Source organism: Syngnathus leptorhynchus, chromosome 17 (genome assembly GCF_054491065.1).
Source record: "Syngnathus leptorhynchus isolate UIUO chromosome 17, UIUO_Slep, whole genome shotgun sequence".
Lineage (NCBI taxonomy): Eukaryota > Metazoa > Chordata > Actinopteri > Syngnathiformes > Syngnathidae > Syngnathus > Syngnathus leptorhynchus.
Window position 1 is genome coordinate 4666047 of NC_141211.1, and position 19961 is coordinate 4686007.

The 19961-nt window shown below is 39.2% G+C and overlaps 4 protein-coding genes across 12 annotated transcripts; 1 reads left to right on the forward strand and 3 right to left on the reverse strand.

Annotated features, from left to right (window-relative positions):
* Positions 1 to 329: 329 nt before the first annotated feature.
* On the reverse strand, positions 330 to 3707 carry igsf5a (immunoglobulin superfamily, member 5a). The gene is made up of 9 exons (XM_085936387.1): positions 3653 to 3707; positions 3379 to 3437; positions 2670 to 2981; positions 2219 to 2509; positions 1647 to 1766; positions 1469 to 1493; positions 1230 to 1327; positions 1042 to 1106; positions 330 to 962 (listed from the first exon to the last, which is right to left on the reverse strand). The coding sequence occupies exons 2-9, from the start codon at positions 3422 to 3424 to the stop codon at positions 870 to 872; spliced, it is 1050 nt and encodes a 349-aa protein (XP_085792513.1). The 5' UTR covers positions 3425 to 3437; positions 3653 to 3707; the 3' UTR covers positions 330 to 869.
* Positions 3708 to 6446: 2739 nt separating this feature from the next.
* On the forward strand, positions 6447 to 9476 carry hmgn1b (high mobility group nucleosome binding domain 1b). Of its 4 annotated transcripts, none has more exons than XM_085936193.1 (6): positions 6447 to 6635; positions 7841 to 7867; positions 8028 to 8057; positions 8141 to 8185; positions 8330 to 8440; positions 8508 to 9476. In XM_085936193.1, exons 1-6 carry the CDS (start codon positions 6618 to 6620, stop codon positions 8553 to 8555), a joined length of 279 nt encoding a protein of 92 aa, XP_085792319.1. In that variant the 5' UTR covers positions 6447 to 6617; the 3' UTR covers positions 8556 to 9476. The 4 variants fall into 4 exon arrangements, with proteins under 4 accessions (XP_085792319.1, XP_085792320.1, XP_085792321.1 ...); XM_085936194.1 differs by having other exon boundaries at positions 8333 to 8440; XM_085936195.1 differs by having other exon boundaries at positions 8031 to 8057.
* An 816-nt stretch (positions 9477 to 10292) lies between these two features.
* Positions 10293 to 14845, reverse strand: LOC147043287 (glucose-6-phosphate exchanger SLC37A4-like). 4 transcript variants are annotated; one of them, XM_085936189.1, is made up of 11 exons: positions 14749 to 14845; positions 13583 to 13889; positions 13282 to 13514; positions 12742 to 12988; positions 12421 to 12573; positions 12048 to 12133; positions 11865 to 11978; positions 11713 to 11778; positions 11493 to 11631; positions 11258 to 11422; positions 10293 to 11151 (listed from the first exon to the last, which is right to left on the reverse strand). In XM_085936189.1, exons 2-10 carry the CDS (start codon positions 13728 to 13730, stop codon positions 11259 to 11261), a joined length of 1350 nt encoding a protein of 449 aa, XP_085792315.1. In that variant the 5' UTR covers positions 13731 to 13889; positions 14749 to 14845; the 3' UTR covers positions 10293 to 11151; position 11258. The 4 variants fall into 4 exon arrangements, with proteins under 4 accessions (XP_085792315.1, XP_085792318.1, XP_085792317.1 ...); XM_085936191.1 differs by having other exon boundaries at positions 10295 to 11422; positions 13583 to 13647; positions 13780 to 13889; XM_085936190.1 differs by having other exon boundaries at positions 10295 to 11422; positions 13583 to 13647; positions 13718 to 13889.
* A 209-nt stretch (positions 14846 to 15054) lies between these two features.
* On the reverse strand, positions 15055 to 19610 carry LOC147043288 (beta-galactosidase-1-like protein 2). 3 transcript variants are annotated; one of them, XM_085936144.1, is made up of 19 exons: positions 19487 to 19593; positions 19060 to 19245; positions 18921 to 18989; positions 18538 to 18633; positions 18140 to 18248; positions 17986 to 18078; positions 17700 to 17781; positions 17569 to 17633; positions 17420 to 17504; positions 16880 to 17017; positions 16688 to 16768; positions 16510 to 16619; positions 16277 to 16423; positions 16014 to 16085; positions 15780 to 15858; positions 15615 to 15702; positions 15430 to 15541; positions 15243 to 15359; positions 15055 to 15141 (listed from the first exon to the last, which is right to left on the reverse strand). In XM_085936144.1, exons 1-19 carry the CDS (start codon positions 19576 to 19578, stop codon positions 15055 to 15057), a joined length of 1908 nt encoding a protein of 635 aa, XP_085792270.1. In that variant the 5' UTR covers positions 19579 to 19593. The 3 variants fall into 3 exon arrangements, with proteins under 3 accessions (XP_085792270.1, XP_085792269.1, XP_085792268.1); XM_085936143.1 differs by having other exon boundaries at positions 16510 to 16616; positions 19487 to 19578; XM_085936142.1 differs by having other exon boundaries at positions 17569 to 17781; positions 19060 to 19260; positions 19487 to 19610.
* Between the last annotated feature and the right edge of the window lie 351 nt (positions 19611 to 19961).

Below are 19961 nucleotides of genomic sequence, written 5' to 3' on the forward strand. Positions count from 1 at the left end.
GTGATGCTTTTCCCAATCTCACTTTATTGTCTTTTTTACACTGATCAGCAACTTCTAACACTCTTATCTAGTTAATTTAATGTAGTAAAGGGCTCAAGTCTACTTTAGATGATGAAACAAACCGTTGACAACACTCTCAGCATAATTAAACTCCGAGGCAGGTAAACATTGCAGAGGCCACTCAAACGTTGATGCCTTGATTGAATGCGTCAGTAAACATGTCTTCAAATAATTGAATTTTTAATTGAATTTATCACACAGAATTAAAAATCACAACTGAACACAGTTTCATGTCATTAAAACAAACTTGACTCTTATTTCTCCAAATATTTCTGCAAATATATGAACTGAATGTTCTGAAAGGAATAGTATACAAACCTGAATGTGGATAACCTTTTTTTTTTTTTTTCTTCTTAAAAAGAAACCCTACCTCACTCATTGCAGCACGTGTGCGTAGGTCAAGTTAAGAACGTCCCTGATGTCTTCAATGATGCCTCTGGTAGCTCCTCTCACAGAGATGCTTGCTTTTATACAGGTTTTTTTTTTTTTTTTTCTCTCCTCCCACTCAAATGCATAAGACCAATAAGTGAGTCTCTAGCTCCACACTGTGGAGCAACCTTCAATCACCTTGAAGAGGTTTTTGTGGCCTCATGCATGAGTCGATGAGAAAGATTCGACATCCAACATGCATTAGAACACATAGTAATATACTGTACAGCGTTGGGTAATATAATTAATATAATTCTCATTTTCCAAATACACATAGTATAACAATGAGTGTGCTGAGAAAGCTTCTTCTTCTTCTAAAGTCCATCCCACCCACACACACGACTTGTTTCAGTCTTTGGGGTCCGAGGTGTTTAGTCTTTCTACACAGTAGTGGCATGTCTGTGTTTTCTGAAACCTTCATCCACGTTGTTGTAGCCATTTTCTGTGTGGTTATTATAAACAGCATCGGGTATCTAAAAATAAATAAATAAATAAATAAAAAGAAAATTAATACAATCAATAAATAAATAAATAAATAAATACTGTACCTACCACAAAAAAATTTGAGGGAGTTGAGTGGGAGTAACCACTGACTGTAAGATCACTTGAAGTGACATCTGTAAATCAGATAAGGGAGGGAAGAAGCTCGTTGGTATGATTGGTATGAATGTTTCATGATACAATTATTAATCATGTTTGTGGAAAGTTTGGATGCAGTGTTTCGTAATCCTCGGGCTTACTTGTTTGACCATCTGTCACATAACCTGCATTGACTCGAGCTTGTTTCTGTCCAGGTGGTCTCAGTCCGCTCAACTGGCTCTGTGTTCTTACTCTTCTACTAAGAGCAGAAATGGGAGAAGGCATGTGAAAAGTGGCAACTGAAATTGTACTTTTTTTTCTTCTCTATAGAACCAACAATGGTTGTATAGAAGTAAATCATAAAATCATATATTGTACGTTGAGTAGAGTGGATCCTTACGTCATTTCATCTTTGTAGTTGGGTTCTGCAATGACAAAATATGAAATTGTAACAAATGCTCTCAACCTTACCGTATTGCATCGTGAAGTGCAAGTTTTATTATTGCCTATTTTTGTTGAAGGTAGTTACAGTATCATCTGCAACTAAACAAGATCATTTTCAAACTGTGGACATTTACCTTTTTCTTTCTTGCGTTTGTAGCAAAAGAATATACCATAAATGAGTAAAAATAGCAAAGCAACACCTCCAAAAGAGCAAACCAGAGCTATCAGGACAGTCCAGTCGGGAGGCTTCGGCACTGTCAAAGGAAATGGCAGAATTAAATATTTATAGGACTTTTTACTAAATTATTGACAAGTGAGGCCGATGCAAAATTTGTCTTTTCGAGCAGCATAAAATGATGTGATGGGCCGTATCTGGCCCCCGGGCCTTGTGTTTGACACCGATGACATAGGTCGCGAGTGAAAATGACCCAATTGACAGCCAAATTGTCTAAACCAGTAGTTCTTAACCTGGGTTCGGTCGAACCCTAGTGGTTCGGTGAGTCGGTCTCAGTTAGTCTAACCCTAGTTTTAAACCCTACTTTGAAACCCTAACCCTACTAGGGTTAGGATTTCAAACTAGTATCTCCAACAAGGTTGAAAATCACTAGACTAGACAAAGGAAAACAAATGAGCAAGCCCATCGTGTGATAGTTGCTAACGTTTGAATTCTTTTCGAAGAATTTGAGAATTGAATAATTTTTCTTACCAACTACTAAGAAGACGGTGCTGGATAGTGGCTTCGTTAGTGTCGGCAGCATCGCCAAACACTCCACGGTAGAATTTCTGACAGCTTTAAACTTGAGGACACTGGAGGAGTTGAAGGAATCTCCATGAGGTACGTGAGTATTGTTGTATAGGTTGCCATCCACAGGGCCACCATTCAGTTTCCAGCTGACAACAGGATTAGGGAACCAAGCTGAAGTCACGCAGTTGAACTTCACCTCCTCATCCTCGGCCACCTTCAAATCACCCTCCTGGATTTGGACTGAACCGCTCTCTAATTAACAGAAGCGGAAAAAAACTGAAGACATTTTACTAATTCAAATATTCAAGAACATTATTTAAAAGTTTGAATGAATGTTGACAGTTTGACTCAGATTTTTGTTTGATAATTATATAATATGATAAGAATGTCGCTGTTGACAAATGAACAGCACCTTGAACATGTAGCGTTGCTGATTTTGACCCAAAGTCTCCTTGCACGGTACAAATAACTGGCCCAGCTTCTCTACGAGAAGTGTCGTGGATGGTGAACGCAACGCAGCTGGTGTCCTCGGCAGAGCAGAAGGAGGCCGAAAACTGTTCCGAGGCCGAGGACATGTTACCACTTCGGGGAAAGGTGAGGACCAGAAAACCTCGGACGTTCCACGTCATGACCTCCCACTTTCCTTGCACAATGGCGGTGAATCGAGCATCTGACCCTTTTAGAACGGTCAAATCCAGAGGCTCCACTTGGAACTGTCCCGTCACTGAAGAAACAATGACATCATGGGAAAGTGGGAGCAATGAATTAGCCGAAGAGTTCGTATTTGTAAAAAAATACAAGAGTTTGTGTGATGATCAAAAAAAAAATGACCAACTTTACTAATGTATGTGTTTCTGTCATTGGTGTATTATATTCTGTTTTAAAGTTCAAAAAGAAGCAAAAGGAGAGAAAGTGATAGATACCTCGTAAACTTTGGCTGAACTTTCCATGATTCAGAACAATCCAAACGAATGCATGACAGCAAGTACTCAAGTACATATTTGCTCAAGGTATGTTGTGTGTGCAAGCGCGTGTAGAAAAACCGAAACTCAGATTCAAGGGACATATTTTTGTTCATTTGGGTTCACAATAGCATCAAATAATAAATTTTGTATACTGACCTCCAGTTGCACATACTATGAGCCAGAGGCATGTATGAAGGTCCATTCTTTTATTCAACCTGAAAGATGCCAATAGAAATAATATGAATGATTGTATGAAATATTATTCTTTAAAGATATCCATGAAAGATCTCTGTGGAGTAAAACTGGGATTTTCATAACTGCACCAATTTTTATTTGAATTAGTTTTTCATCAACGGGAGCTACAAAATTATCATACCTACTGTTAATATTTTCCAGGATCATTTACAATAGTTGTATAATAAACACTTACTTTGTTATTAATCCTGTTGTAGTGTGTCATGGAGCCAAGCTTCATTTCCTGAAACACCAACCAGCAGGTGAGTTTGCCGTAGCAACTCTCCTGCTGGGTACAAGGGTCATTGAAACCCAGCCCTTTTTTTTATTTCTCCATAGTGACTGCAAAGTCCTCTGTGGGTGTGATGGATGTCATTTCAGAAGAGACAAGTGACGTCACATGCTCTACGAGAGAGAGAGTGCAGAGAGATAAAGAGAGAGATTCATAAAACTTCTTATATATGATTATTTTATATATATATATCATTTTTATGACATAAAAAGACCTTAAATGGTAGTAAAGGAGACAAGATGATCGGTGTCAAAACTCCCCAAAATTAGTTGTGCAAGTGATGTGTTTGCGCGTCTGTCCGGGCGGGGCCAGTGCTTCAGCTGTTGCGGTGCGTTATAGCAGTTGTAGTGTAAGAGCTAAGTGATAATAAATCCTATTTGGGTGGTTAATAATATACATCTAAAATTAGTTTGCGTGTCGGATATAATTATATGTTAGGTCATATTTCATGCGCAGGCTTTGAGTTTCACACACCATTTTAAGATGCTTCCTAATAAGGCGATAGAAACCTTTTTCAGATGCTGCTGTACTCAAAATATACCGGTAGAGGGCGGTGTCTAATAACATTGTACTTATATTAACTTGCATACCGAGTCTACAATATCCTGTATACGCACATTGAAATGTATTACATTTCAACACAATGAAAGACAAATTAATTCAGTATATTTGGATATTAATTGATTCATTTTTTGCTGCGTTTTGCACCAGTATTTCAGTGATAAATTGTTTAATCAAGCAAACCGGCAAATCATTTGGAAACATGAGAAATAGAAACTTGAGAGGTGTTTTTGAGAAGCATACACATATGTTATTGATATTATATATTTGCCAAATGTCTTTTTTTTTTACTGTATTTTAATCTGACCCTTATTTGTGGTTTCATAAAGTTGAAATGCCACCAGACTGAGTCCTGTGAAGACACGGCGGGCAAGGAAACAACCATGAAAACAAGGAGAAGACAGTGGGGGATGGTCATCTAGCTATACAAAAGCCCTCTGATCCCCTTACATTTGGCCTCAGAATGAATGTAACTCTTAGTCCCACTATGTCAGAGATCATCAGTCATAGCTCATCATTTGTGCTCATCTATATATTGCCTTAAATTACTTCTTAGAGGACATATTGTTCATGCCATTGTCTACTATTAGTTCCAGCTAACTGCCCCAATTGTCTAATATATCATAATTAAATAGTTTGTTCTCAAAAAGGCATGCCTTTGGAGCTCACTTTAATGTGGGATTATTTTTTTGTTGTGTCAGCAGTTGATTAATCAATGGTTAAAGCCGACTAAGGTTTATTGGTACTGATCTTATTAGGCTGTGTTGCCAGTGTGGCAAGACTTCACTCTCTATTATTGTACATGTGAATTTCTGTCATGCAGGTCATGGGCACTGCCCTCATAACACCATGAATCCAATTACTGTTGTAAGATGGAGGGAAAGAAGAAGTGAGGGAGGGAGGTAGAGAAACATGAGAGAGAGCATCTTTTCCAAACATCCAGTTGATCCATTTGCAGGTATTTCTTTCCACCCCGCTGTTTGAACACAAACAGTAAAGCAACACATAAGACAGACAATATAATAACACTCACAGCAGTTAATCCTTTGCAAAAAAATATATATATATATTACTGCAGTTTACTGAGTCTGTTATGAAACTCATCCATCCTCTTACTACCACAAGGTGGCCAACACAAATGCACTAGAAGGAGCAGCACAATGTCTGTGACAAAATGCAATAAAACATTTTAAAGTCGAACAGGTAGTCTAGGTTTGAATTATTTATTCTGTTTCAAATTATTCAAATAATAACCTTGTTTCTTCACAGTTTTGTTGAATCTGGCATTCATAAAGAAAATAGCATTATGCGACTATTGGTTGTTTTCATTCTTGTGGGGATGGAAATATAATATTTTTTGTGTGTTTTGCAATTGAAATACATGTTGCAATTTCAAGCTTAATTTTAAATACTGTGATGGCAACATTTGCTTACAGTCAAATCACACGTGACTTCATGGTGTGGCACTGTCTGCACAATACACACAAAATTAAATTGCAAATGCAACTGCAGGGAATGACACGTGAAAATGCATTTAGTTATTCCCCATTGACATCGTGCAGGAGATCCCTGAGTGGTAGACAAAAATGGAAGTATGGCGAATTAAATAAGTCCGCAGCGCCGCTTAGGTCATGCTTAGTGTTCACACTGCACAATGACGGAAGCTGTCGCTGTGCACATTGCGAGATGGTATTGCACAAGCACAATTATCCTGTCGCCATTTTCCCAATCCTAATACAAAAGACTTGGCTGCGAAAGTACACACCCCTCTCTCAATCCACAACCAATATCCACTCGCCATTATAGGGACAATTGCACGGTGAGGCACAGTCAGAAAAAAAAACTCACAAATTGCGGCCAAAAGATTATTTGCAAGACAATAACTGCTCAACCGAGGTTGATAAGAGAATTTGCGACATTTTCCGCTTTTTTCCCCCCAAAGCAGATGGCTGTCCAGAAAGACAACCACCTTGTCGAAATAGTTGATTGACGTGTGAGCTGTCCAACCATAAAATAGCGCAGGTTTGAAATCGCGTTGCTGACCGCTGTGTTGACCAATCAGCAGGCAGCAGGGGCGGGTCGACGGTCGTCAATCACGCAGGAACTATAAGATTTAAATAAGAAGGGAGGGGGGGAATCCAATCCGGTTTGAGCTAGTTTTCTTCCAATGGAACATTATCATCTCGCTGCCCTGTATTAGACTGTACTTGTACAGCTTTATTCGGACTACTGTATATTTTTGTCCCGTATTCAGTTCCACTTTGCAGTTTTTTTCCCTTTTTCCAAAAACACCCTTTACAAATCTACCATGCCTAAAAGGAGCAAAGTGAGTAATCCGAGATATTTCTTGCATTCAGTAGTACAGCATTTATATCCCACGACTGCTGCCTGTACAAATTGGTCGTTGGAGCGCGAGTTGCTACTTATTCGCTTTCGACTTCTAGGCAAATGTAAAAAAAAAAAAAAAAATGTCGCGCTTGTTGCCACCGCTTGAGTTTGTAAGCGTCGTCTTGATTTTATTTCTCGGTGGTGATTGTTGCTTTTATCGCCCGATGCATTGTCAGAATATAACCATTTTTATTTTCCCGACTATTTGTGCGAATTTGTGTGGTTTTGCTGCATGACGATGCAATGCACGGTTGCATGTTTACATAAACGCTTTTGCGGTGTCTGCGCTCCGTCGACAGCTTGTTTTTCTGCAGAGAAAGTTAGCGGCATATTGATTTGTCTCATACGAGCAGACAGTCACGCAGGATAGTTAAGTTTCACTTTTGTTGCCATTAGAAGCCTTAAAATCCGTTAGAATTCCGCCCGAAGTTAAGGCCATTAGGTGTCGGATATTTTATATCAAGGCCACGCTACCATGTGCAACATATTTTATTTATCACTTTCGTTGCATATGAACGCCATTGTTAGCGAAGGGCCGCCATTAGCCGCGGTGAAAACGCAGCTGTTTGGACTGCGTTCGTCGTGTTAGCTCGTCGGCTCGGGGAAGGTTATGTAATGGCGAGCCTCCGTTAGCACACCGCCGCTCTTGTTGTTGGGGGGGGCGGGATTCTCAGCCCGAGCGACACACAGTGGCCTTTTCAAATTAATGGCGGGAACGCAAAACACGCGCACACAGCATCCTCATCCTTCTTCCCTTTTATTATCAATAAAAAGAAATGTGAAGAAGGGGGCGGAGTTTCATCCCTCCTTTACATCCATTCTGACTGCATTGTTGGCTTTTCATTCGAGACGACCGTGACGATGGTTTTAATGTGATCTCAGCAGCTGTTGCCATATTTTGCAAAAAAAACAAGGGTCTCTTTTTTTTTTTCTGTATAGACCAAGAAGTCCCGCTACATAAAACTGCCTCGACACTCCCACTTAAAAGTTGTATACTTAGTAGATGGAAGACAGATGTCTAATTTGTTCATCCAATGTGGAAAATTCTATTATAGCCACAGCAATATTATGCATGTTCACTCAAATAAAGAGAATAATTGAAGACAATGCATGCAATCAATTTGATTTTGCTTTATTTTGCAGGACGACAAAGAGGCAACTGAAACAGTGGTAAGGAATATAGGATTACATATATCAATTCATATACAATCAGATTTTAATTTATCATACGAATGAAAAGATCCCCATCACCCTCTAGAGGTCAGTAAAAGCGCACAACTCAATACGAAAAGTAATCAGCTTCTTTTTTTTTTTTTTTCCTCCCACCAAGCAGCCCAAGAGGAGATCTGGCAGATTCATTGTAAGTCCATAAACACGTCATATAGATATGGTTGACTTTTTAGCTGCTATTCATTCATAAATACAACACGTTGATCTTTGCAGAAAACTGCCGCGCCTGCAACACCAGAGCCCCAACCCAAGCCAAAGGTATGTCGCCTTGTATTACTTTTAATTTGGAAAACAATGAAGAATATTTTTGCCTATTTTACTGCAGTTTACGGACCAAACTAGTTTATTTATTTCCTTCAATGTCAACAAAAAAGAAACAAAATTTGAAATAATGTTCCCTAGCAGAAGGCAGCTACTAAGCCTAAGAAAGGTAAGGAGGTGGAGAAGGCCAAGCCCGAGGAGAAGGCAGAGGATGCCCCCGCTGAGAATGGCGAAGCCAAAGCTGAGGAAGAGGTCAGTTGTTGGCAGCATGAAGGTAACCTTTGTGAGCATTTTTGAAAAGTCTTTGCGTGTGTTACAGGCGCCAGCCACAGATGCAGCGGAGGAAAAAGATGAGGAGGCAGAATAACATCTCTCAAACCACATCTTTATCAGTGCTCCCTGTACCTCTTTTTCTTGTACAATTCAGGGGAATATTTCTATCAACTATTTTCTAAATACAGGTTTTTTAGTAGTTTGATTGTAGAGAACACTTTTTGTTAAGGAAAGACCAAAAAAAAGGTCAATTTGGAGACGGGGGAAATGTCATTGCATAACGTTGTAACGTTCAAGTGGTTTTCAGTTCAGTTGTTTTTAAATGTGAACGGGGGCGGCAGGGGGGGCGGTGCAGGATGGCTTACAATGTCAACAAGCAATCATCTTCACCAGAGCTTGGTCTACAACTGAAAGTGTTTTGCCTGTGTGGATTACATTCCATATGCTTTAAAAGGGACAGTGTATGTAATCTGTGCCGAGGCAGAGAAGGACACAGTCACATATTGGTTTATTGTTTATACTGAAAAAAAAAAAACAGTGTTTTAGAATGTTTGCAAACTTTCCCCTCATGTACACACGCGGTTTTCGGAAGAAATTGGATCAATAAATTTCAAATCCCTTGTAGTGGAGCTCTCCCTATCCAAACTATGTATCTTATGTGTTGGTTGTGTCCCTGTTCTGTGATAGCATTGCAATAACTTTGTATAGCTGCTGTGAAAAGAGGTTTGCAATCTCGGTATGCAGTGCATAATGGTACATTGTACGGATGGAACAAAAAAAGGAATTTGCTTTCTTAGCCAAGCTAATGAGATGCGGGGGGGGGGGATAAAACTGGTCTCTTAATGCCAGCAGACAACCTGTACATTTATATGAGATGTCCGGGTGCATACCAGCAGTAGCTATACTCGCGCGAAGTTTAGGTAACAGTGAAAGTGTGCCGTTTCTTTTTGTTTATAGATGTACCTGTGTAATTATTGTTATCAACAAACCAATAAAGCTCAATTGGTAGTTTGTATTCTTTTTTTTTTTTTTTCATTTTCAGAAAGAGTTAAAAAGTTGTTGACAAACCAATTTGTTTCAGCGAAAATAGGAGCTGAATTTAAATATATTTTTGTTTTTATTTTCCATTCTGAGCAACTGTAAGTGTCTAGTGAACATATTTATAGCCCTGGAACTTTTTCTGTCCCTCCACTAGTTAAATTCATTTCTTTCCTTCTTTACATAAGATTTACATTTTTTCTGAGCTGCCCTTGAACGCATCATGATTTATCTGTGAGACTACACATCAATGGTAAAGAAGGAGACAAATTTGCTGGGCTTGAGGCAGTGATGGAAAAAAAGGGCTGAGCCTGGTTTGCGTGGAAAAATCTAATTAGGAGAAAAAATTAAGAATGATGGATTTACTTTTGGTGGCACGGTGAGCATGTCTGCCAACTTGAGGGTGTCCCACGGCCCAAGGTCAGCTGAGATAAACAATTGAGGAAAAAAAGAAGGATACATTTTGCTCTATCTACATTCTCCATTGTAAATGTAAGATTCAGCACCACGGATAGCTCAAGTTGAAAAGTCTTAATTTGTAATACTGTTGACATGGTACCCAAAAAAGTGTTACGTTGTTATTGCAATGCAGTCATTTAGAAATTAAAGCTTCAGCACCATGGACAGCTTCAGTTGAAATCTGTCTTAATTTGAAATATTGCACTTTGACAAGGTACCCGTGGGAAATGTTATGTTGTTATTGCAATGTAGTCATTTGTATCATTGTAATGTTGTAATTATAGCAAATAAAAACTTGTCATGTACATATATACATTACTGATTGTTTTCATTCCAATTGCAGCTGACTTTTGGACGTACAATAAACGACATGTTTTTTTGTTTGTTTTTTTTAAACCAATCACTTCACATTTATTTGGCTTAAATTATAAGATGACATCAAATTACAGCAATTCCCTAATGGCATTGAGTTTGTTCCCATTATTAATTGACAAAACACAGTAGAGGTGCAGTAAGCGAGAGAAATTAGTTGAAGAGTCTTTGACTGACAGGCCTACAAAAACATTTTTCAATATGCTGCACCCCTGAGACACACACACACACACACACACACGCGCACGAGTTTAAAAACACTGTCCAATAATCTTTAACCTTAAACGATGAACCAGTACAAGTCTTGAGAATGAACTCAACAGTGATTTTGTCTGACTGCATCAAAAACTTTGCTTGATATTGTGTCATCTACGAAGAAGTGTAGAAAACAAACGGTACATTTTTCTGTGAAACCTTATTTCGAATTATTGACGACAATGATTGATGCAACCAACTAAGTGCAAATGTAGTCAGTCTAGATTCTAGACTGTATAGACAACCCTATTAGAAAACATTCAGAATTGTTATCATTTGGCTTTTTTTTTATATATATATAAATATTCTAAGCTTACTCTTTTCCAGGGAGACTTCAAAGTGCATCTTTGGCAGCTGTTGTATGAATATTTGTGAGGTAACTGGTGTTGAACATGAGGGCACTTGGCTCACAAAGTTGTTGGCGTTGAGTTTGAAGGTATTTGGTGAAGTCAAGGCGTTTTCACAAGAAACCGATCCAAGCACGCCTTGATAGACGTTGCTTTGTGTACTGTGGCAAAGTCATGCCGGAGCAGAAATGACTCTTCCTCAAAGTGTTCCAAAATGTCCTGACAAGATCAAGAATGAAATAATTTGACCACATTTGACCCCTAATTAATTCAATTGTCGATTTTGTGTATAGTTTTGTCCACTCTGTGTGTAAACTTTGCATACATCAGTCCAGTTTTTCTCTTCTTCCCATCTTGGTGCGCATGTTGCGGACGAGGAAGAACGAAACGGTGGTGACGGCCATGAAGACTTCTGCTAGCCAGAAGGCCATGTCCCAGCTGTGTTGTTTGGCAATAGTACTGAAGGGAAGTCCAGCCATAAAAGCTCCCACTGTAATAAAAACAAAGTTGTATGACTGTGTCGTGGAATGTACATTAACAAGTCGTAGCGGTAGCTGTACCGTTAGCCATCAGAGCTACGATAGCATGTGAAGTTCCACAAAAATTGGAAGGAGCACTTTCACTTGCAATCACTCCAAACAAGGCAATCGGCCCATAAGAGGAAAATCCAAACATAGCACCGAGAAAGAGAATCCAGATCTACAAATGACAAGAAAAAAAAAAAAAAAAAAAAAACTTTTTTCTTTTTCAGTTTGGAAATCTCTGGGGGAAAATGATTACCTCTTTTTCCGAGACACCGATGAGCACAGAAATCGGATGGATGACTTGAAGCCAAAGAGGAGCCTCCTGAAGTGAAAGTAAAACTTTAAATATTGACAACTGTAAAAATAGATGGATATCCTTAAAAAATAATACGCAAAAATGTTTTTTACCTTTGGAATTTCAGGTGTGATGGTGACCCTGAAGAGGTACATGGACACGTACATGCCAGCCATCATAACAATGAGTAGTCCGTGTCGAGGGTTTCCATGAGTGCCTAGACCAGACTACAGAAAGTCACAGAGCATATTTTTGTCAAGCGAGTCAAATCAAACCCCTCTCGACCTGCTACTTACTCGAGCAACGGCTCTGTCAGAGATTAAACCAGATGCAAGGCTGCCTGCAAAGCCGCCCACCTCCAAGGCACTCATGTAAGTACTGCCTGTGAGAAACACAGCTCAAGTTAGAGCCATTAAATAATAAAACAAATACTCTCTTTAGAATTATTCTAAGCCAGGGGTGTCAAATTAAAATGATGTGGCGGACCGGATCAAGGCACTCATGTAAGTACTGCCTGTGAGAAACACAGCTCAAGTTAGAGCCATTAAATAATAAAACAAATACTCTCTTTAGAATTATTCTAAGCCAGGGGTGTCAAATTAAAATGATGTGGCGGACCGGATCTGGCCCCCGGGCTTTGAGTTTGAGTTGTGTTCACTACATGCATACCCATAAGAGCAGTCTGGCCTTTCTCCTGCATGAGGAAAAGCTGGCCCCAGTCAGTTGCTGCCGTTTTCACCCCAAACACCACCAAGTAGCCCAGAGACAACACCCAGAGAAATGGGGAGAGGAGGAACTCACTCAGGGTGCTCTCACTGTTGCCTGGTGAGGAGCAAGAAGACACATAATACTTTCTTCACACTTAACCATTACATTTTGCATCAACTCCAGTGTTATGTATTCCGTTGTGTAAAAATTAAATTCAAACAAATTTATATCTTCAGTCTCTGGAATCCATCACTCCTCCATCAATATAGTCTTTCTACTCACATCTTTTAGACCCCTTCTTGGGTGCCGCCTCAATAGCAGGCAGACCGACATCCTTTGGCTCGTTCTTCACCCACACCACGGTCACAAGTGAGAAGGTAGCGCAGAAGACACCTGACATAGTTAGGATGCTCCTCCAGTCATAGTAGTGAAGGAGCACTGTAACCAGGATTGGCCCCAGACTCCCTGCCAGGTTCATGCTGCAGGACAGCACGGACCACCAAGTTCCAAACTGGGATGGTTCAAACCACTAAAAGGAATAGATTGTGGATGTGAATTGCAGTCCATGAAATGTCGTAAAAACGATTCAATCAATAAAATTGTGAGTTGTGTTGACTGCTGTTGTTTCTTAAAGCAAGATGGACTGAGGATGTTCTATTCATAGAATCTCTCGTAATCTGATCCACTTCAACATGCTGAAGACGTGCCAAAGCCTATTTATTCCTCACCTTTTGAACACGGCAGAGGCATCCTGCTTTCTAAATGCCTCTAAAATAGCTAGTCTTTGCCTCTTTTTGTCAATAAATTGGTTTTAAGGATTACCTTGCGGAGCACCTTCCCACACGGTGGCCATCCGCAACCCTGTCCCAGACCGTTAATGAACCACAGCAGTGAGAACATGGTGACTGTGGAAGACCAGGAGAAGACCACGTTGATGCTTCCCACCACAAACAGGCCGATGGAAAAAAGCCAGCGAGCGCTGATCTGGTCCGACAACACGCCGCTGATGAATTTACTGATGGCGTAGGCCATGGTCTGGCTGCTGGTGATCAGACCTGGCAGACATAAGGATTGTCGTCATGTCAGAGGAAAAAATGATAATCCCCCCCGTCTTAATATTTACCCAAATCATCTTTGTCCAATTTAATTTCATCCATCACTGAGGGCATGACAAAGGAGAATGTCTTTCTGTTGAAGAAGTACAGCATGTAGCCAATGAACATGGCGAAGAAGATGGTCACGCGATAGTAGCCGTAACCTGTTGCCCCCATGGTTCAGCTGGATCAAAATTAATTTGTGTAAAAGAAAAAATTAAATTGCTTTTATGAGTCCTCAGTTAGCGGCAGAAGCTGAAAGTCCTCATCAGATAGTTCTGGCAGGCTGTCGGACTTTGAGGCACGGACACGGGGGTAGGGGAACTTTACACCAGCCTAGAAATGAAAAACACAAATTTGTTTGCTTTATTATTAATATAATCTGATTTAAGACTTGTTTTTGCCACACGTGTTTGGTTGAATTCTGAAAAAAAAAAGTCATTGTGAATGCTTAAAATGACTGCAAGTCAAAGTGTTTAGTAAATTTACAATTCGACTTATAATAGGTCAAAAGTCTTTCAATTCATGGTTCATTTTTCCTTATTTTAGCGTAAGGGTTTAACATTTATGTACAATAAAATAAATACATATTAAATTATTGCTTGTGTTTGTCTAAAAAAAAAAAAGAGAGGACATTAATTGCATATTAAATATTTGCAATATTGAGGAAAATAAAAATGCAAATAGATTATTGTTAGAATCATCAATTCTGCTCGACTCAACATCTATTTAGAATGTGTGATGAAGAAGCCCGAGTCGGATTGCTTGCAGTATGCGTGTCACAGTTGCAGCACACGAGTGACAAAAATGTCACACAGCTGACTGGGTCATCTGGTTCGATGCGACCACACGTAGCAAGACTAAGCATAACATTTTGCGCGCACTTTTTCAATGCACTCAAATATAGAATCAGAGCCGGTTAACGTGGAAGTTAAGACTTCATTAACGCGCTTGTGCGTCAATGTACGTAAACGCATCTTCAGCAAAACGCATTCTTGCAGAATGCGCCGAATCTACAAATATAATTCTTAAAGACATAAAACTGAATCCAGACGAGCTTGAAGGACGGCCCGTTTCGAGAATAAAAATAATCGGAGCCACGTTTCATCAAACACCGCATGCATGATTGATTGCACTTCGAGGATGGTGCTTGCCATGAGCTCGCATCGATGTGTCGCTCAATGAAAAAACTCACAGAAGCTGATGTGATCTCGTCTCGTCTGAGGATCCGCCACAAAATGCTTCCCGACTGGAGCTCATGCGGATTGTTAAAGCGGTACCGCCCAGTTTCTGCAAGCTCACTGCGCGCGCACCAATACAATTTAAATATAATTTGTAGGTGTGGGGGGGGGGGTCACATTTTCAAAGCATTAATAGTATTTTTATTAATTGTAGACGAAAAAAAGGCATTTTTATTCACAGTAAAACTATTAACCATCATTAAAACAAACAAAATCAATAAAAAAATACAGCATGCAAGAACTACAAGAGATGACGAGAATCACTGAATGTCAGCTGCCATGCCAAGATCTGCCGTGTCCTCAAAGTTCACCTTGAAATCACCTTCTTGCTCTTCAAACACAATGATCTAATAATGACAATAAGCGCTTAAGAGGTCATAGAATAAAAAAATATTATAGGCATGAAACAGATTACATGTGCAATACTTATTAATAAAAATGTACAAACCTGGTTGATTCCTCTGTTGAGAAATGGACCGGGGAGGTAAAGTGTCTGCTGGGGTCCAATGGACCAGTAGCGGCCCAAGTTGATCCCATTGATAAACACAACGCCTTTCTCCCAACCCTGTAAACCAAACAATAATTGTTATTTATCCTAGAAAAACATATATATGCTGGAAAAACTTTGTACTCACCGGAAGTTTCACAAAAGTATCGCTGGGATAGCCATATACAAAAAGCTGGCCCATAAAAAAAGAAGGGAAACTGGGATTTTCCGGAAGTGTTTTCCAAGGAGCCTGATAGAGACTAAAGCAAGAGATATCATTCAAATAAAATCATAACACAAAATAAATATATTGTTTTATTAAAGTGTACAGACTTATCAATAAAACTTGGTTTCATTTCCAGGCTGTATATTGTGAACTCCCGTAGTGGAATATTGTTGAATAAAACGTCTCCAACAAGACCTGCAAGAATGCACAATAAAATTGGCTTGTGCATGACAATTGGCACAACAATAACTTTGAATTTTTTTAGCTATCACCTTTACGTTGTTTGTCAAGATCCCTTCCACGGTGAACTCGTCCACAGTTTTCCACCAATAAACTTAAAGTCCGCTGCCCCTGTGATGAGTTTTGATCATTTGGTCATACTTGTGTTGACAAAAACAAAAAGTGTTTGTTGAACTAACTTGAAAAAAAAAAACATTTGAATATAATCAGGATCCATCCAGCAGCATAATGCAAAAAAAAAGAAAAAGCAGTCACGGGTCTCATACCTCGCCATCTGGAACTGCTAATTCCAAATTCTGACGCTTGAAAAGCCCAATATAAATTTTGTTGATAAAAACCTGTAAACAAAAGCAAACATCTCAAATTATTTACAGTAATTCAGAAAGCTCACTTGTCAAAACAAGTCATTTTTGTTTTGTTTTTAATAGTATTTATTTATCTATTTATAGTATGTTATGCAGAAAACAGTGTTTTTTTTTTGTGTGTGTGTGTGTGTGGTTTTTTTTATTTTTAAGACGTTACAACTCACAAGGGCGCGATCTTTAACATTGTTCCCTGACGTCAATAAACCTCCACTGGTGATTATTGTCTCATACAACGTGTATCCTTGCGACTGTCCGTTTCCGTTGTTCATCGGTAGTTTCTCCATGTTAACCGGCGTGATGGACTTAAATGGCTGTGGAGGTAACAATGGAGGCTTGAGAGAAAAGCAAATGTCTGCTTGGTTAATGTTTACAGGCAATCTTACGTTTAAAGACATACTCCCTCAGTAAAGGTCAAAGCATCCCATAAGGATAAGTGCTGGTACATGATAGCTGTTTCATACGCTTCCTTATGTTGAAGCGCAGGCAGGTCGGCAAACTCTTCATCTTCTAGAGTGACAATCAAGTCACGATACGGGCGTGCCATCCATATCTACTTTATGAATTATTCAACTTACTGTTGAATTGAGAGAATAGATCTCGGAGAAGATGGTACTTCTGAGTATACTCGCCAGCTTCTGACAAAGGAGCGTCATAATCTGCAAAATATCTCAAATTATGACTCAAGCATTTTCCATCCAGGCTCAGAGTTACGTCATTATTATATGATTGCATGAATAAGAAATGTAGTTTATTTTTGAGGCGCCTACCGTAGCTAGGGACCAATGCTTTGTAGGAAGGTTCAGCCAGCCCTCCACTAATGAAACCAAAACTGGAGCCTCCGTGAAACATGTAAAGGTTTACGGACATCCCGCGCCTCAGAATTTCTCTAACTCTGGACACCATATCTGGAAAAAAATAAATAAAAAAAATCTTTAACACCAAATAATAATTCACAAAATATTCACATCAAATATTTCAAAAGGTTGTAACTTGAAAATGGTTAGCTATAAAAGCCTATACTTTAAATGTTGCTTGTGAATATATTTCAACCCGCTTTGTCCAGAGAGCATTCAAAACAGCTTGACCTATATTTGGAACATTTGCATTTAAGTGTACTTAACAGAAAGACCATCACTTCATTCTCAGATGTGGAGGGAACTAAACAAAATAGTACCACTGTAAATTCTAAATACGGCAGTTAGCCCTCTCCTCATGTATTGTATTTGAAAGAATAAGATAATAATAAATGTAAAAATAATTGTTTTTTGGAGATGAGAGGATATATGACCCAAATGGGAATAACATACCCTCTGGGGGGAGCACATGGTGGAGGTCACCCCATACATCGAAGCAGCCTGTCCAGTAATCCATAACCATAGTTGGCCGCTTTGGCTGACAAACACAAAGGAAGTCATCATATTCCATTTGATATCCTTTGAAGACTGTGAGCACCTACCTGGATGATGTTCAGATCCCGAATGTCTCTCTGATTTACTTTCTGCAGCTTCAATGATCTCAAGACTACAAGGAAGTAGAAGTAAAGTGATGTGTGTGTATTGATTGATGATAAATATAATGATAAATTACCTCCATCTACACCCCCTGACTTTAAAGTGTTGTGGTTGTCTGACGTGAGTAGCATCTCACTGATCCCTCTGGATTGCAAAGCCTTTGAAAAAGTCATCATAAAAAGAATCAACTGATCTCGCATTTTTTGGGGGGGGGGGATATGAAAGAAATAAGAAAGGTATACTAACATTTAAAAATGCTGAAATATATTTATGTATGGCAAACTTAGTTACACATTTTATTTGATGTCGTAAAACGTGTGACCAGTGAGTATTTATTTAATTTATTTAATGTGCCGTAATACCTCTTTAATGAAAGCCATGTAAGTATCATCTTTGGCATAAGACCCGTATTCATTCTCAACCTGGACAGCAATGATGGGACCACCTTTCTTAAACTGAAAAACACAAGAACATTTAAATATGGCAACAGAAACGGAATCTGACTCAAAAGCCCACCTGAAAAGGAACAACTTTTGGTATAAGTTTGTCAAAAAAAATGTTGACAGCCTCAGAGAATCCGGGGTATGTTGTTCTCACTCTCATGTCACCATCTTGGAGAAGCCAGCTATAAAGAAACAGAAAAGATTCTTGCTCAAATACATCCACAAATGGAACAACAAGGCCACTGTGAGTCGACCATTTTGAACAAAGCTTCACTCATAGGCTCCGAGTCTTCCCCCTGATAATGAGACATGACTTTTTCCATCCAGATTAAATTCAATACAGAATGCCTTGTGTTTAGCATCAAGTGGCTTTTGTATGCCGGGCAGTAGCGTAACAATTATTTTTTTTTTTACGTAAACATATCTACATTTCACCAAACAAGAATCTCAAGTATATCTGTAGAGACTGACCTCGGAAGCCCCCCTAGGTCCAACTCCGAGGAGATGTACGGCCCTGGACGTAAAATCACCCACAAACCCAGTTGAGCTGCGAGATTGATATAAGCTCTGAAACCAAAGAGAAGACATTCAATATGCTTCATAACGCAAATGTTTTCAAAGCATCAAGTGGTGATAATCTTGCGTCATATATGTTGTTGTGGAGATGCCGCTGTTGTCAGGCCAGGTGCTTCTATACAATGCACAAGGGCTTAGGTGTCGAGGCAATTAAAGCCGAGTATTTCCATTGGGTATATCAAGCTGTGAAGCACTTGAATTGCAATAACATGGTACTTGTACTTGATGCATATCATCTGAAAAATATCTGATCAAGCATTTAAAAGGTAAGGTCTCACTCTAAATCCAGCTGTGTACGGAAGTTGAAGACCTCTCTCTGTGGTTGATGCAGACTCCACGGCACATATCTGTATTGACACACTGGTTAGTTGATGTCGGATGCTGAAAGATCTGATATTGATTCCAAAACATCCCTACGTGGTGAGGGTATTGATGCCACAAGCTTTCATTTTCATCAGGCGGTCCCTCCAGTAGACCCTTGGCACGCGGAAATAGTGGATGGATCCTCCGAGGATACGAAAAGGCTCACCGTCCAAGGTGAACTGGGATGAGTTGGCGCTTAGTCCGACTTTTCTGCTTATTCGATGTCCACCTCTCGACGTGCTGATGAATTGCCAGCTGTATATAGTGACATAGTGGATTCATAATAGTGCATTTGAATTGGAAATTAAGACATGGATGTGCAAATTACACAAACCTAACAAAAGTGAACAATTCTAAAATACATTTAGCTTATTGCAGTTCTTTCAATAAATGTGCTCGTCAATGTTTAGTTGGTCCAAAAAAAAAAAAAAAAGTAACTCCCAACAAATAAGACAAGTTTAGTCAGCAGCACACAACTTACCCGAGGTATCTGTATGTGATGACAACAGCAACAGAAAGGCAAACGAGCGCACATTTTCTTTTGTGCGCATTTCTTATCCCGAAGACAATCATAGATGACGATACGTAGAACAATCCTGCAATTGAGATTTGAGAAGTATAGCCCTGGGCGAATGTACACGGGATGCTCATATGCGACAAAGCACCGCCTAAGGGGAGTGACTATTCAAATATGCGATTCAATTGAACTATAGTTAAATTATAATAGTTATATGAAATACCTATAATATGGTCATTTCAAAGCCTTTTGTTTTGTAAAATATGCGATTCAATTGAACTATAGTTAAATTATAATAGTTATATGAAATACCTATAATATGGTCACTTCAAAGCCTTTTGTTTTGTTAACGTGCAAAATCGGCTCTCATTCGTGGTTACTTTTTTATTTATAAGCTGGAATTTAAATGGCTTAACTCGCGGTTTGAAAGTGATAAGAA

Excerpts from the sequence above, each read along its gene's own strand:
- igsf5a (XM_085936387.1), bottom strand. The coding sequence starts at position 3,424 with ATGGACCTTCATACATGCCTCTGGCTCATAGTATGTGCAACTGGAG. Across the intron at positions 1,494-1,646 it reads CAAACGCAAGAAAGAAAAAG|AACCCAACTACAAAGATGAA; the intron begins GTAAATGTCCAC and ends TTGTCATTGCAG. Across the intron at positions 1,107-1,229 it reads TGTGACAGATGGTCAAACAA|ATGTCACTTCAAGTGATCTT; the intron begins GTAAGCCCGAGG and ends TCTGATTTACAG.
- hmgn1b (XM_085936193.1), top strand. Across the intron at positions 7,868-8,027 it reads AAGAGGCAACTGAAACAGTG|CAGCCCAAGAGGAGATCTGG; the intron begins GTAAGGAATATA and ends CCTCCCACCAAG. Across the intron at positions 8,058-8,140 it reads GGAGATCTGGCAGATTCATT|AAAACTGCCGCGCCTGCAAC; the intron begins GTAAGTCCATAA and ends TGATCTTTGCAG.
- LOC147043287 (XM_085936189.1), bottom strand. The coding sequence starts at position 13,730 with ATGGGGGCAACAGGTTACGGCTACTATCGCGTGACCATCTTCTTCGCC. Across the intron at positions 11,979-12,047 it reads CTGACAGAGCCGTTGCTCGA|TCTGGTCTAGGCACTCATGG; the intron begins GTAAGTAGCAGG and ends GACTTTCTGTAG. Across the intron at positions 11,423-11,492 it reads CGTAGCTCTGATGGCTAACG|TGGGAGCTTTTATGGCTGGA; the intron begins GTACAGCTACCG and ends TTTTTATTACAG.
- LOC147043288 (XM_085936142.1), bottom strand. The coding sequence starts at position 19,578 with ATGATTGTCTTCGGGATAAGAAATGCGCACAAAAGAAAATGTGCGCTC. Across the intron at positions 18,990-19,059 it reads GGCATCAATACCCTCACCAC|ATATGTGCCGTGGAGTCTGC; the intron begins GTAGGGATGTTT and ends GTGTCAATACAG. Across the intron at positions 15,703-15,779 it reads TCTTGACAAACAACGTAAAG|GTCTTGTTGGAGACGTTTTA; the intron begins GTGATAGCTAAA and ends GCATTCTTGCAG.